At 36.4% G+C, this 17458-nt stretch overlaps 1 protein-coding gene across 1 annotated transcript; it reads left to right on the forward strand.

Moving 5' to 3' along the window:
• Nucleotides 1–11657: 11657 nt before the first annotated feature.
• LOC133875321 (dof zinc finger protein DOF5.6) lies at nt 11658–13783 on the forward strand. The gene is made up of 2 exons (XM_062313419.1): nt 11658–11874; nt 12545–13783. Exons 1-2 carry the CDS (start codon nt 11824–11826, stop codon nt 13448–13450), a joined length of 957 nt encoding a protein of 318 aa, XP_062169403.1. The 5' UTR covers nt 11658–11823; the 3' UTR covers nt 13451–13783.
• Nucleotides 13784–17458: the final 3675 nt, after the last annotated feature.

The following is a 17458-nucleotide window of genomic DNA, read 5'->3' on the forward strand; positions in this document are numbered from 1 at the left end:
TGGACCCATAGGTTGTTGGAGTCGAATTCGTTGCTTCAAAGTACAATTAACTAGGAGAAAATATGTCACAATGCAAAGAATTAAATTCATGGTCCTTCTGCTAACAACTTTATTAAATCGGTGATGCTGAAATGGCATTTACAGTTGAACGGTATTTTGATTTTGGTATTTGCCTATCCATGACATTTATGCCACACTAAGAGATGTCTAATATATATGAAATACAGGGATTTGCCTAGCTATTAGGGGATTGGCCCTGTGAGCTCTTCTTGCATAGACTAACTTCTCCATCCTCCCAACTGGGTGTAGCAACTACCAAGTAATTATCACATGTTTAGACAAGCAAAAATATAAAGAAAAGAAACCATAAGTAGCAGCTGGATTTAAAAAGATCATAAGCAAAGTGTAATAGGAAGTAGACATGAAATAAACGGATCAGGTTCATCATTGCTGATTGGGAAAAGCAGACGTAATGGAGTCATGTGGTTAAAAGTGTATCCTTCAATATTATATATGCTATTTATTGATTGGATGGTCAGAAAGCAGTCCAATTATCTTTGTTGAGGTCTGAAGCTTCAAAGTTAATATGTACACAGAGCCAGTTGAAAGAAAAGGCTTTACCTCCCTCTCTCTTGAACATTGAACCTTTTGAAAATATTTTCTGTTGTTGGATTTAGATAATGGGTTTTCAACTTGACTTGGTGAATGAGAATAAAAAACTCCGAAGATTTGAAATAAAAAAAACTCTTACAATTTAATAAGAAAATGTTTTCTATTGTTGGATTTTAGATTATGATTTTTGAACACGACTAGGCCAGGTAAAAGAAAATTAAGGGAAGGAAGGAGATGAGGGATGGTCTGAAACAACTGCCTTAATTAGTTGCTTTTATAAATGATCGATGATGCTTGCGTCCCAACAACTCACTCTTTAACTGAACATATATATATATCCAACAACTCTTAGGCTGTAGAAATACAATGTCCCAAAAGCGAACACTACGAAGACCGTAGCCAGTCACAGAGATGATCAGAGGTTCTTTGTCTTCGATGCAAAATAATCGCTTTGACCGATCGAGCAAGCTAGCTAGGGAAAAGGACTAAAGAATAAAGATGGGGTAGGCGTGAAACAGGAGTACTGGCTATATATATTCAGTGTACGTGATACTCGCAACTCTCTAGCTTCCACAAGCCAACATATATGGGGTTTGAGGTCAAGTGCATGTCGACACTTCCTCTTTGGTTTTCTTGGGCTTACTACCTTGTTCCTTGCAGGGAGCTTGTTGATCGTCACCGGTAAGAGAAGGCACCTTTTTCTCTCTAAATTTTGTAAATGGATAGGCTATTGCTTCACACTTTGTGTTATTTACTTGTGGGTGTGCGTGTGAACTGTGAACAGTAGAGATGTTAATGAATAGCGTATAATATTGATTTAGCCACATGCCATGTCACCACTCCATCAATATTCATCAAGAATTTCTCTCCTTGATATGTCAGTCTAACCTGTAACCTCCATATGTAACTTGATGGAATGTGTAGTAAAATTTGTGGCACCGGAGGCAGAATAGCCATACAACCAAAAAATATAGTGAAAGCTTATGCAGAAGATCGAATAATACAAGGCTACTAGAAATTTGAAGGCTACTAGAACGGAAGATAATTTACAATGCATGTTTTACTTTGCAATCAACAATGATAAACTTGACACTCAATTTTATGTCATGTTTGCTAATTCCAATTAATTGCCCTATATTTATGATCTTTTAACACCAATTAGCACTACCTTTTCTTTACTTTTTTCTTGTGTCGGTGGTGATTACTTTAATCAGGTGAGAAATCGAAGAAGTTAGTTCATGCAAGGGATGCAGAAGAGTTGTCTGATCAAAAATGTTACCATAAAACAAGGGAAAAGCCGACGTTTGCTCTTGACAAAATTAATCGCAAGCGTAGTACCTCAACCACCACCTCCTATTGCGTCTCCGGGGCCAAGCCCAAAATTGGCACTCCTTGTATTACATGTATTAGACATCTCTTGATGTGACGAAAATGTCATCAATAGCATAATGTCAATTCAGAATCAACCATTAAATAAATGTGCTAGCAGAAAATTGGGAAAGCATATGCGAAAAAAAATGATTGTGAAGTGTTTAGGTCAACTTGCCAAAGCAACACTTATATTATTCAAATATTTATAGAGCATCTGCATGCATCACATAAGTTTGTGTTAAAATACAACTAAACTTTCTAGAAAGGAATTTCAAATGCAAGTCTATCTACACTTGGACAACTAATTGTTAGAGACAATTAAATACTGTTGCGCGCCTAAGGATGGGCTTAAAAATAAGTAAGGTGACAACAAGCAATGGCCCAATGGGCTTTGAAAATGAATACTCACAAGTGGGTATAGTACCAAGGAGTAAGGAAAAAGCTCGAAGCTAGAGAACTGTAGTTTGGAACCAATAGCCCAATGGGCTTGACATTATCGACAACACAGACTGGTGTAGCAGTACAATTTGGTAAAAATGTTTTTTTTTTTTTTTTTTTTTTTAAAAAAAAAAAAAAAAAAAAACTGAAATATGCCTTTATAACATGTTTAAAAATACACGCAAAAATTATACACTCTAATAACAAATGTTAGTAGTTGGAATAATTAATTAATTAAGACGTGATTAGTGATGTGACATACTCTTCTTTCTAAAACCAAAAGAAAACAGACCAAGATTTCATATTTGTCGTTTAGCCTTTTTATATTTTTAGCCAAATTGGACGATAATTACGATATAATTAATGCGTGTCAAAACCAAGAACCAAATCCATGGGTTCCACCACGTACGATTGATCCAATTAGCCGTCAATTTTGTTGTTGAATAGCTGCATGCATGGGCTGGCTACATTGACGTATTATGAAGATATACATCAAACTTCTCTTTCTTGTGAAAATTACGCATGGAGGCCTTTGGAACGAGAAATTTTAAGAGTTTTTTTTTTTTTTTATGTGTCCCCTTAAAAATAAGGTGATTTTTTAAATTATTATTTAATTAAAATTTAATAATGATTAATAATAAGTTCAATGATGATTTTACAAGTCACCTTATTTTTTGAAGAACATAAAAATGACATAAGATAAAAGAAACTTCTATCATTACTCGTTTGAAACATAGGGATACCAATTACCATGCGAATGGATCAATGCTTTCTCCATGCAACACGTTAATTGATAGTATTATGGCTCAAGTGGCTCACCACTTACCACAAAAGTTTAAGATTTATAAAAAGTGATAAATTTAATTATTTAACTTATATTATAACATTCTTCTTTATATGTGGGCTCAAACTTTTTCTTAATAAGTGAGGACCAATATGTGAAATATTTAATTAAAATAAAAGGTGCATGACGGTGACAAGATTCGAACTCAAGACCTTGGTCTGACGCAATATTAAATCACAACTTATCCTAAAAGTTTAATCTTATAGAAATTGATGAATTTAATCATTTAATTTATATTTTAATAACAACTTTGGTTTTTGTCTTTTGTTTTATGTTCTGAAGTGAAAGATATTATCAAACAACTCTAAATAAAGAAAAAGAAAAAGAAACTTTCACCTAGCTTATTAGGGCTGTCAATTTTTGATACAACTCACGAACTCGACGTAAACCCAACACGAAATTAAATGGTTAGAGTACATTAAGGAGTGTAAGTCGTTTAATTAAATTAATCGGGTTAGAGTTTACCTATATATATAGTTTTATACCCATGCATCAATACGATCCAAACCCGACACGCAACATAACGACTCATAATTTTTTACATGACCCACGAACCCAAGTTACCCAACAAGGACTCAATACAAAATTATAGGGTTAAGGTTGAGAAGTTTGACACGTTTAATTAAATGGATTAGATTATAATTGAGCTACATAATCTTATACTCATGTCTGCTATAGATCTACATTATCCGAACCCAACACGCGAACACGAATTGCCATCACAAGCTTTAAGCCATATCAAAACAATTTTTTAAACCAAAAATAAAAACACCTTACAAAAACACATCAACACCATATTGACTATTTGAAAGTTGAATGGGGCCTAGAAGTACGAATCATATACTGTTAACTAACATATTGATAATCTTCTTCAAATTAAGTCTCTTTTTCAACGACTAAAGTTACTCGATCTCTAAGGAAAAGAGAAGTACTAACCAAATTAAACACTTCTATAGAGAAGCCAATTAATTAATAAATCTGCTCGTGCCTAGCTTGACCATAAGACGAAAAGATTACTCTCAAGTCTTTCATTAGATTTGTTTTTTTTCTGATTGATATGCTACTACACTCGATCGTTACGTCTTCGATCAGTACTAATTAATTATTGCTTAAATAATTCCTTTTTAGCGTGATAAATGAGAAACTTTTTATTAAGGGCAAGAGAGATTTCGGGACAAGATGTTTGAAGCAGACTTAACTTGTTGTCATGATCATTTTGGATTCAACTATGAAATTTCTTAGGAAGAAATTCATTTAAGGGTATCGTACTTAGGATTTAGGTGTTGGTTAGAATGTAACGAAATTTACAAAAATACCCATGCTCGAATCTTTGAAAAAATTTATAATTTAAAAAAAAAAAAAGGATATTTTGAAAATTTTGATAGGATTTAACGGAAAATTCTAACAATTGACCCCCTAATTGAGACTTTCCGAAAAATAGATACCCTAAATTCAGACGTTTTAAATTTCAGGTACCTTCTTTCAAAAATGATGAAAGTTTGGTACTCTCAAGTGAAGTTCTCCCAATTTCTTAAAGTCCTTGCAAATTATACTTGGAAACCATTATTGGGAGTTGATTAAGTAAATCAAGTTCACAATTGTACAAAAGATAACATCTCTTGATAAATCATTTTGATTAATGATCAATCAACATAGATGTTAACTGGTTAATTTCTATTATTTACATTATTAGTCTTATCTTAGATAATTAGAGATTATAATCTTTATAAGGTAGAAGCACATAGTGTCGAGTAATGCTATACATCACTCAATTATCATTTTCCTATCATCCCATAGCATTTAGTGCAAGAGGATTTATTTTTTAGTTGGAGAGACCACGTCACATCAGCTTTGAGAGATAGGGGGAAGGGATAATGGGATGATGATGATGAATAGAATTACTCGATCCATCGTGTCTAGTCCATTAAATAAAACAAAAATGGAAAAATATTCACCAAACTTGATTTGTGGGCGATTGAGTAGCTAGCCTAGCTAGGCCCGTCATCCTATTAATTTGTATTTGTCCCAAAACTATCATTTCTAACCCTGGACTCCCTCCAACTACTATTTAGGTAATAGAGATCTCTCCATGAGCTGTTAGCATTAAAATAGACGGAAAAAAGGGTACATTTCATGCACATACATATTTTGGAGTACTTAAAATGTCCAAAAAGCCATTTTATATACGTTTGAAGCATGCATGTCCAAAAAGAAAGGGAGAGAGCTGAGGGTTGAGGTGGGTGGGTGAACCACCCCTAATGGAGTCGTTCGTCCACTCCTAAATGTGTTTGATGGCAGTTTGGTCAGTCCCCCAACTCTTCAGGGGTGACTCAATTAATCATCCTCAAGGCATTGATTTAGCTACCACCAAAAAACCTAGGGAGTGGCCCGCCACCCTGAAACACCTAGTGGATAGTTCACCCCTAATTAATATGTGTTTGTGCCTTGACCATAAAAATAAAGGATATATTACGTACTCTCGAATCTTCCGTCAGTTTTTTTCTTTTTTGGTATGCTGCTTGTTATGTCTCTCTTCAGTTAGTGTATAATATTTACTAGCTTGTAGCGTGACAAAACAGGAACCTTTTCAATAAGGTCAAGAAAAATTTTAGAACAAGATATTTGAAGCTGACTTAAGGTAGCTAGGAAGAAGTAAAGATCTTCGAGCTAGCTTATAAATTTGTTGTCTTCATAATTTATAGGATCATTTCATTTCTTTATACATTTAATTATGCAATTTGTTAAAATCCTCTCCAATTATTTTTGGTTTAACCATGTATATATATTGGAGCTCAATAAGTGCAATCATGTTGACAATCATGCAAATTAAAGATCAACACCAATCGATTCTTTTGATTAATTATTAAACAATCAATATAGAAGCAAAGTCAACTTTGATCAACCAATTCATTATGAAAAAGCTAATTGTTATTAATGTCCATATAATTAGTATCATTGCTATTGAGAAAGAAAATTTTGAAGGCCTCAATAATCTTTATATAATATTAATTGTTGGATTATATGTTGTCTAGTCCATCAAATGAAACAAATTGGAAAGGAAAAATCTTCTCCGATGTTGATTTGATGGGCAATAAAAGTAGCCATTAACGTACCCAGGTTCAATCTATCTGGCCACTGAACTCATTGGATACTTCGAAGGGACGATGGGCGGTAGATAGCTAGGGGACAAGCTAATGGACGAATGGTCGGCTTCTAGAGCCTAGAATGGGACCCAAAGGGCTTGGATATTTAGTAAAATAACAGAGACACCAATCGCTCTGGGCGAGCAAGCTAGCTAGCGAACAAATTGAGAGAGAAAAGCGACAAACAACAATAAGCTTGAAATATGTGGGGGCTTAAGATCCTGTCCCCCGACCCCGGTAGATTCATCTGTCAGAATTCTGAGTCGACGAAGAATATTTGTGACTCGTATGATGTGGCTTGCGCCGCAGTCACCGTTGGCTGTGTCGCGCATGCGCCACAAGAGTTGGGGCTACGTGAAAACCGTGTTGGAGCGCTTTGCATGTACACACTAGAAAACAAGCTAGTTCTAATTAAGGCATAAAGTTCAACGTATCATTGGAATTAGCTAGCTGTCACAAAAATCTTTCACTTGCACGGGACGGATTGTATAAGCCAGATAACTTGGATAACTAATCAACGTTGTTCACAGTTCACACTAAAGCTTTTGGATGGATAACTTCCAAAAAAAAAGAAAAAGAAAAAAAGATTTTGGGTGGATAGAGGCTATTCGGACCTCACCTACTCGAGCAACGGTTGACCTATCCGACTAGGTGAGGTCAAACTATCTGCACACCCGGAATTTGAATTGTCTAAACACCTGTCGGAACAAATGGGATTAGCTCATAACGTAGCGAAGGGGTGTCCGTAGGGAGCATACGATACGACCCCGTCCACCAAGTTATTACGTATGGTTTGATTTGTTTCTATCTTGTAAACAAGTTGATTGGACAGTACCAACCCCCGGTGGTTCCGGTTGATTCCGCCGTTCCCTACTGCGGAGAGGCCGTCCTTGGGCGGCGCGTGGCTCTCACGCGCCTCCCGGGAGGGCTCCCACCCTGCCTCTGCCAGTCTTGTTGTTGTTATTTTTGTGTTTATTTGTTTGTTTTATTGGGTTTATTTGTTGTATCCCTCTCCCCCTATTTTAGTGTTTGGGTCCTTGTGACTCAATACACTTGTGAAATCACTTTCATTGGTGGCTCCGGCTTTGTGGCATCCGTGCCTCGAGTTAATGAGCCCGCATCTTTGGAAACATTGCCCCCGCGTACTTACATTCCTAGATTATATTTTGGGTTGCCCAAGCCTGGATTTGTGTTTTTTTTATATTTAGTTTTGTAATGGTTTCTGTTGTATTTAAAATTTTTTTTTTAAAAAAAAAAAAAAAAAAAAGATCATGTTTAAGGCCAAATTTAATATTTTTTTTTTCTTTCATGAATAAGAATCAAAAATTTTGAACATGATTAAATAAAACTTCAGAAGATGTTATGGCCGGATTAAATCCGACATAATTTTGCTCCGATCGATCCCTTCAAATCAAACTCCAAACTTGGTCACCGAAGTACGTAGCCCGTTATATATATATATATGAATAATGGACAACCTGATTGCAAGGATCCAAAAACTTTAGCATGATGAGCTATATGTGCCAAGCTGTTGTGCTGAAGTAAAGGAGCCGTTGGATCAAGAGAGAGTTCCATCATTCAAACCTTTTTAAGCAATGATATTGGTCCCAAAAGGGAGCCAAAACCAAGCTGGCCGGGGTTTGTTAATTTGGTGCATGACTGCATCATTGCCATACATGTGGATGCATGCCCCAAAGCTTCGGGATCAAAGAGGCCTCATGGTGGGGCCCATTCTTTGGGCAGGTGTTATCAGATTGACTGCACGAATGACGAGGGCTGGTGGTTTGACCATCATCATGACAAAGAGCACACCAGAATCTGATGATCAGAGGGTCGGGATGCTCACTTTGGAACCGCTTGATTCTGTCTAAAGCTCACAGCCTCACCCCTCACGGGCCTAATAATTTAAAATTTAAATGGACAGAATGGTGTGGATGTGTGACGTGTCGACCTGTTTCAATGGTCCTCACCACAACTTTGAGTTCCTTTTTTTTTTTTTTTTTTATTTATTTATTTTTTTTTTTTTAGATAACTTTGAGCCATGCCATGACAAGGCTGGTAACATTGTAGTTGTATTCTTCTATTTTCCTCTCTTCTATCGTGTAGGTCTAATGACCAGCTTTCTTACCTTGAAAAAACAAGTATAAAGGATTTTAGGGTGTTAAAAAAAAAAAAAAATAGAAACTTTTGAATTGATGTGTTAATCGGCCTTTCCAAAACTTTTATTTGAGTTATGAAAAACAATTAAAGCAAGGAAAAAAAAAAAAAGCAAAAGCAGAATGTACATAAAGATAGATTAAACTTTAAAGGGTGCTTGAAGTAGCTTGAAACTCAAGATTTTCCTTGTTTGCTATTAACTTAATCAAGAGGAGGTACTTCAGAAGTGATCTAGACCTGCATCGATCAGGATATATAGACCTGCATTTGTTGAATATATACAACAGAAGTACTATTGCATGGCATGCGTGTAGTATTGTTAAATAATTAGTATTTATCCTAAAAGTTTAAGTTTTAATACTCCACTCGACAAGTTACAGCAGAAGTAATACTATTGCATGGCATGCGTGTAGTATTGTTAAATCATCAATAATTATCCTGAAAGTTTAAGCTCTAATACTTCCCTCAATAAGTGAGGCTCAACACAAAAAAAAATATTTAACATGTACAATGTTTAAACCTTTGTAACGATATTAAATCACGACTTATTCTAAAAACTTAAATTAATAAAAAAAAAATATTTATTTAATTATTTAATTAATATTTTAACATGTATGCTTAAGAAAATGGTATCAAAATAGTTAACTTGTAATCTTTGCCTCCTTAATTCCCCTTTTTGCCAAGATATTGATTAGAAGTAGGGATCATGCCTAAACAAGAAATGTTATACTTTTCAAAAAATTTCACTCAAATTTGCTCTCCAAATGATGTGTCACAATCCTATGTAATTTATTATTTTAAAAAATATATCACAATCTCATAAGATTGTAACACATTATCATCTCTATGTAGCATTTTTCTGCCTAAACATCCAAAATTGGTACGAGCACTTAGTTTTGTGTGTGTATGTATATACACGTTTTTTTCCACCTTATATTGGGTGATATCCGTGCAGAGTTGCTTCTACTGGTTCAAATGAAATATCATGATTTGTACGTGCTATGTAACGTTCAAGAAAACCGTTAACTATCATTCTTAAAATGATTATTCAAGTTGTAATCACTTATATATATATATATATATATAAAGCATGGAGAGGAAGAAGGGGAAATTAAAGCATGTATGAGATCCGCATACTGCACATTCATCGATAATCTCACTTGTCAGAAAGAATAAGAAACTAAGCCCGAACGCAACACGAGAAGAAGACCAAGAAAACATATAATCGTAGCCCCTAGCTGTTTCGAAAGCCCCACTAAACACCTAAGGATGACGAGGGTTGAGGATATAACAACCTTATGATTGACATGATTGTACCAAAGAAATTAAAGAAGAGCAAATGATTAATAATGGAATGGAGATCGAATGCCATGTGATTTACTCCTTACAAAAAAGAAATGGGTCAGGTGTACGATGGAACATGGGGGCACAGAGACTCACTTTATTCACTTGACAGTGTCTACTTTGGGCCCTGTTGACTGGAGTGTATCCCTCACGCTATCTCCATGGCCTAGGCCTGGCCTCCATATTCTTCTCATCTCAGCTGCATGTCTCACGTCGTTTTTCTGATGAGAGCTTCGAATCTTCATTTTAAGATCGTAGGACCAACCCCAACTTTCATTTGAACTTGGTATCAATATCATATAAGTTTTGATCAAAATCTATAAAAGAAAGAAGAAAGAAGAAAGATAGATTCTTTAATTAAACTTCAGCTAGCTTAGATCGAAATTTAAAATTTTGTTGCCAAAAGTGATCATCGAAGCACATTTTTTTCTTGCTTCAAAAACCCTACCCTATTCCTCTTTCTATACATAACAATAGACGATTTTCTCCACAATATTTCCAATATCCAAATTGTGAGAAATTACCCGACAATGATAGAATCCAATTTCTTACATACGACCGACCGACCGCCATAAACTCTTAGAAAAGAAATGCTTAAACAAATATTGAGAGTATTTAAAAAGGAAATTTCATATATAACGATCTCTAGTTGCAAAGGTTGGAGACGTAACAAATTGTAAGACATAAGACTAATGTTTCCAATCGTTTTAATCATAGATATGTATATATATATAGGAGTTTAATTTTCCATCTAAACATATGTTGAAGATCATAGATTTGATTAATTAATGATCAACAGCAATATTTTTAGTGGGAAAAATAGAGAGTTTGGAATTCTTCAACGTTAATATTGTCATTAATTAGCAAATTTATATGGAGTGGGGTGTTTCATCCATGGGCTTGGGAATTTTTTAAATAACTGTTCCAATCAATACTTAATTTTTGGATGGTTTATAAAAAAAAAAAAAAAAAAAAAAAAAAAAAAAAAAAAAAAGTATTTTTGAAAAAATTTAACATATTTTTATAAATGATAGATATATATTACATAATTCTGATTTTGATAGCCAAGAGATCGATTGAATAAGATAATTAAGCAGAACAACTGAATGTGAGTTTAAGCTCTCCTCCATGATATAGATATAATGTGGAGTTAAATTCGAACTTAAACGTCTATTTTGATATTAGATTAACTAATCTTTTATTTTAATTAATAATTTAACAGTTTAATTAGATCATATTAGAGGAAGGAGTTGTGCACGTGGCACTAGAGGGGCAAAGATCAACTGATCAAGGGTGAGGCACGTGACACGGGGGTGTTGGAGAATCTATCCTTTGCTTGTAGGAGGAGAGAGCGAGTGGGTCCACTCGTTTGGGCCCGCAAGTGGAGTGCTCTTTCGGTATGCTCTCTTTATCGAGGACCCAAATATTCTCCATCAGCTTCTGTCACGTCAGACACGACTTATGTGACGACCACGCCGCGATCTCTGACGTATCCCCTCTATACACCATCCAACCGTTCAAGTTTTCTACTACCCAACCAAACCAAAAGGAATGTGATGACATAAGGTCCGTCCGATCTGTCTGTAGAGATTTAGTCAAGCTGAGGTAATGCGTGGGGTCGGTGTTGGGGGCAGTGGAGGACAGTAGGGCCCGCGAGTGTTTCCACCGACGGTGGTATAGACCTAGCTGCAGAGTATAGCTGCTCTTCTAGACTTACTTTTTTCTTCCTTCTTATTCACAGCCGAGGCCACAGCCTCAAACACACAGACCACTCACTACTCAATCACTCTCACCTTTGACACCCTCCTCCTTGAGAACTTATCCTCTCCTGCTCCGACCAACTGGATCAGCAGTAGAAGTGAAAGAGTTGTGAGTACTAAGGTGGTTGAGGCCTGAGGGGAGCTGCTTTGTTTAATGGGTCTTACTTCTTTGCAAGTTTGCATGGATTCATCTGACTGGCTACAGGTATGCCAAGCTTCAATAGTAATATCATGGCTGATCATAATCATCTTCTTCATCATAAATTACTATACATCTTGATATCATGACTCACTTTGTGGGTGTCGCCTGATGATACAAAAAGGCAAAGAAAGAAAGAAAGAAAGAAAGGAAAAAAAAAAAAGTCATCTTGAACTACAATGCTGCAAATTAGGTAGTCATACAATAGCATAACTGTATGAAGTAGCCCATTAAGAGAGATAATCGAGTTATGTTCTGAATGAAATCTTTTATCTTTATTATTTATTATTTCGCTATTCTCTTTATATATCCATAGTTTTATCAGTTTCTTCAATAATTAATTAGTGCCAACATGTTTTACACGATCGATTAGAGAGTTGTTAGGCACCCGTATGTATCAGTTGCCAACCCATGTAAACAACAATCTTGATGAAAAATAGGTTTCTACCTACCTCTGAATCTGTTGAAAGCTGTTTTCACAAATTTGGAAGGTAGTGGATATTTTGCCATCACTTCTTGTTTATCTCTAGCTTTAAGCATCAGACATTCTGATTGGCACCTGAAAGGCTGAAAGAAGAAGGAATGTCTAGTCCCCATTGCATTATTCAATATCTGAAAGGACACCGAATATCTCAGTTCTGACAGAGTTTCATTATTTTTGTCCTTTTGATGTCAGGGCTCAATTCACGATGATTCTGGAATGAATTCTTCGTCACCATCAGGAGACATGCTCGCATGCTCAAGGCCGTTGATAGAGAGGCGGCTGAGGCCACCCCATGACCAGGCGCTCAAGTGCCCAAGGTGTGAGTCAACACACACAAAATTCTGCTACTACAACAACTACAGCCTCTCTCAGCCGAGGTACTTTTGCAAGACCTGTAGAAGGTATTGGACCAAAGGAGGCACCCTTAGGAACATTCCTGTCGGCGGTGGCTGTAGAAAGAACAAGAAGGTTTCTGCTAAAAAATCCAATGATCAACCCATCAACCAAAACCATCCAGGATCATCATCTTCTCACAACCCTACTGATCTTCAGCTTTCTTTTCCGGAGGCGCAACTTTCTCACCTTACTAATATGCTTGGCACACACGGCACGCTTGCAAACCCTAATTTTATGGACGCCAGGTATCACGGTATGCTGGAGAACCCTAGGCCTATTGATTTCATGGAGAGTAAGTTGGAAGCTGTTGTTGGGAGTTCAAGGAATTATGATTTTATGGGGAATGGTGATCATCACATGGGTATGGTTGGTGGGCTTGGAGATCTGAGCGGTCATGGTTTGGCACCAAATTTTCATAGTCTTTGCTCTCCTTTTGGAATGTCGCTTGATGGGAACAGTGGCAGTTTCATGGACACTTGCCAAAGGCTTATGCTACCATATGATCATCATCATCATGATGCAAATGATCAGGACCATAACGCAATGGATGTGAAGCCAAACACCAAGCTCTTGTCCCTTGATTGGCAAGACCAAGGTTGTTCTGATGCTGGAAAGGACTCGCTTGTGTATCTCAACGGTCTAGGATCGTGGACCGGCATGATGAACGGTTACGGACCGTCTACAACAAATCCATTAGTCTAAGCTAGCTAATCTGATCAGAAGTTATATATCCACGGTCAAAGATCCACCAACCCATTGCATGTATGCCTTTGATGGAAAGGTTGTTTTTTTCGTGTTTCTTTCTATGAAGGCGGTCTTCCATGTCTATTGACTTGGCAGGTAGTGTGAATGAGAAGCATGACGGTCCAAAATCGACTGCCTGAGTGCCCTACTATTGGCTTTTGTAATTTTTATTTTTTTAATCTCTTTGTTATATTTGTTGTCTTGTGTGTAAGACATTCAAATCTCTAGGATTTTGTTGTAATACCGAGGAAGATATAGTAGTACTGCTTTTTCAGTTTAAAAAATGCATAATAGTACTTAGTCTATCTTTATATGCTGCGATGCTGTCGTGTCTTTTTGTTTGGTCAGTGATTAAGCTATTATTCGTACAAGAGGTTCGGAGTACTGTCTGAAAGAAGAGAAAAAGCAAAACATTCTCTTTGTGTTGCGTTATATTGCCATGTGGCTGCACTTTACTCCAATGACAAATGATATTTGTGCCCATTTTTTAAGATAGTTTTATACATATATTCATATTTAGTGTTGAATTATGAGTTTTATTTCCTATGAATAAATTTCACATCAAATATGAATATGTGTATAAAGTATATACAAAAATATATATACAAATAACTCCTCTCATATTTCGATACTATCTTACTTATTAGCTGAATTTGAAGAAGAGACTCTCTGCTGCCACCCACCATATCTTACTCTACCCAGAAGAAATTGATACATATAGCATTTGATAGACCAATCGGGGTTGAATATATATATATATATATAAAGTTATTGTTATACTCTATTGGCTTGCTTTAGGGAGATTAAATGGATAGTGATATTATCTCTTCCTCAACAACCATGATTTCAAACCACAATAAAGATCAAGATGAACCAGAATGAGCTATCATCATTTAATTCAAATTTAACTTATCTTGTATAGTTATCTCAACAACTCTTGTGTTATTGATAATTCTATATATACATCAGCCTAAACCAAATTAAGGTTAGGCAGCAACAACAAGCACTATAAGATTCTATATGGTATTAAAGCCCTAGTGACTCATGTCCAATTTTTTTTTCCCTCTCCATTATGACTACTTCGATCATTGCCTCATCAAACCCTTCCCCTGCTCCAGTTGTTCCTTTTATTTTTCGGTTCTCCCTCCTCCTGCTCCGATCTCAACTCCTCCTCTAGTTCCGGTCGCCCTCCCTTCTCCAACCTCCACCCACTACAAAACTCTTCTACTTGTTACCTTCTCAAATTTCAATAATGTAAAACTCACGCAAGATACCTACCATATTTGGTTGCCTCAAATTTGTTCCTCATCTGGAAGTTGGGAACCTTTTTGGTTATGTTGATGGCTCATTCCCGTGCCCCTCTACAACTCTTTCCTCCACCATTGATGGCAGTACATCTACTCAACCGAATCCTGCATTTCTTCACTAGACAATGCAGGATCAACTCATCCTTTGAGCTATTAACTCTGCTCTCTTTGAAAAGATGTTTACTCATGTCACACGGTGCACCACTTCTAGAAACCCCTGCTACGTCTCAATCACTTCAGCTCTCTCCCTTTCCACTGCAAAATTTGGATCACACATCTACTACGTCTCAATCACTTGAGCACTCTCCCTTATACCCATCCACTCGTGATTCCATTCCATCTCCACTCCTATCAGCAACTAGCCCTCATACGGTTCCTCCATCTACCTAAAATCTTGCCTCTCTTCCAACCCCCAACGCCCATCAACTCTCATCCTATGGCTACCCACTCCAAACTAAACATATGCAAACCAATTCTCTTACTTGATGGCACTCTCAAGTATCTCATTTCTCATGCTCTACTCAATACCACCAACTTGGATGAAATCGAGCCTACTTGTTACACTACAACCATTAAACATCCTAAATGGCAACAAGAAATGAATGCTGAATTTGAAACTCTCCTCAAAAATCAAACTTGGCAACTAGTTTCCTCTCACTGTGCTCGCAGTAGGTTATAAATAAGTGTTTCGCATCAAGAGAAGAGCTAATGGCACCATTGAATGTTACAAAGCACGCATAGTTGCTAAAGACTTTCATCAGCAACTCGGTATCGACTATGGCGACACCTACAATCCGGTTATCAAGCCTACTACGATACGATCAGTTTTATCTCTTGCTCTCTCTGCGAGTTGGACCATTCAACAAATTGACGTCAATAACACTTTCATGCGTGGCACCTTAATTGAGAATGTATTTATGTCTCAGCCCATAAGCTTTCCTCATCTTCAATTTCCACATCATGTCTGCAAACTACAAAAGGCTCTCTCCGGGCTGAAGCAAGCCCCCCGCGTCTAGTTCTCCAAATTGAGTACTCGTTTATTGGAACTTGATTTTCACAGTTCATGATCTAATATTACATCTCTATTTATTCTCCAGTCTGAGAAATTTACCATGTATATTTTAATTTACGTAGATGATATCATTATTACTTGCTCTAATTCTCCTGCCATTGATACATTCTTGAAATTGCTCAACACTGATCTATCAATTAAATATCTTGGTCCACTGCATTTTTTCTTTGGCATTGAAGTTATCAACAACACTGCTGGTTTCCTACTATCTCATCAATGTTATACACTTGACATTCTGTGCCACACAAACATGGTTGCAACCAAGCCTGTGTCCTCGCCTATGTCTACCACAAACAGCTTATCTGCTTTTGATGGAACTTCATTTGATGATCCTACCTTACACAGAAGTATTGTTGGGGCTCTAAAATATTTATGCATCACAAGATCAGACATTAGCTACACTGTCAAGAAGCTATCTCAGTTTATGCTGCAGCCAACAGTCCTTCATTGGCAATCTGTCAAAAAACTTCTTCGTTATCTCAAAGAAACATTTCATTTTGGTCTACAATTTCAGAAGTCTATCTCAACAACACTCCAAGCTTACACTAATGCAAACTGGGCTGGTAGTCGAGATGACAGACGCTCTACTGGAGGTTATTGTATTTTTCTGGGTCCTCTCATCTCTTGGAGCTGTTGCAAACAGGCTACTATGGCTCGTCCTAGTAAAGAAGTTGAGTACAATCTCTCCTCAAAGAACTTGGAATTCCCACTGCACAAGCACCACTCTAATGGTGCGACAACATTGGGGCCACGTATCTCTCTTCCAATTCTATCTTTCATGACATGGTTGCCTCCAAATCCCTAGATATTCGATTCCTCTACAATCAAGATCAACTTGCGGATATCTTCACCAAACCGCTATCGACTTCTCACTTTGCTCTCCTTCGCAGCAAACTAGCTTAACGTCATTACATTACCGTCCAGCTTGAGGTGGCGTATTAGCGATATTATCTCTCCCTCAACAACCATGATTTCAAACCACAATAAATATCAAGATAAAGACTCAAGATGAAACAGAATGAGTTATCATCGTGTAAATTCAATTTTAACTTATCTTGTATAGTTATCTCAACAACTGTTGTGTTATTGATTATTCTATATATACATTAGCCTAAACCACATTAAGGTTAGGCAGCAACAACAAGCATTATAAGATTCTATAAAATATGATTTATGTGGGTAGAATGAAGAGAATATTGACCATCTTTTGTTTGCTGTAATTTTTTAAAATGTATTTGGATTAATTTTTGAAGTAAATATAAGATTCTTTTGGTTTACATGAACCGGAGGGGTTGATTAAGTGGATGAGCTCTATTTTCGATAGTGAATCTTTTTGGTCTGTTTGGCATTAGAAATGAATAATTATTTCATCCAGGTTTTTTCTAAAACCCACCCACCCGCCTAAAAACCCGGATTTTGACCCGAATTTTGAGTCCACTTGACTGTCTTTCAGATTAATGGTGGGACCCAGCGCAGAAAAAGTTGACTCAAAAAAAATATTAATATTAATATTAATATTAATAATTTAAATCAATATAAAATAAAAGAAATTAATATTAATAATTTAAATAAAAAAAAATAAAAGAA

The sequence above is a fragment of the Alnus glutinosa genome, chromosome 8 (assembly GCF_958979055.1).
Source record: "Alnus glutinosa chromosome 8, dhAlnGlut1.1, whole genome shotgun sequence".
Taxonomy (NCBI): Eukaryota; Viridiplantae; Streptophyta; class Magnoliopsida; order Fagales; family Betulaceae; genus Alnus; species Alnus glutinosa.

Coding starts and splice junctions, on each gene's coding strand:
- LOC133875321 (XM_062313419.1), top strand. CDS start 11,824: ATGGGTCTTACTTCTTTGCAAGTTTGCATGGATTCATCTGACTGGCTA. Junction 11,875..12,544: donor ATTCATCTGACTGGCTACAG/GTATGCCAAGCT, acceptor TTTTGATGTCAG/GGCTCAATTCACGATGATTC.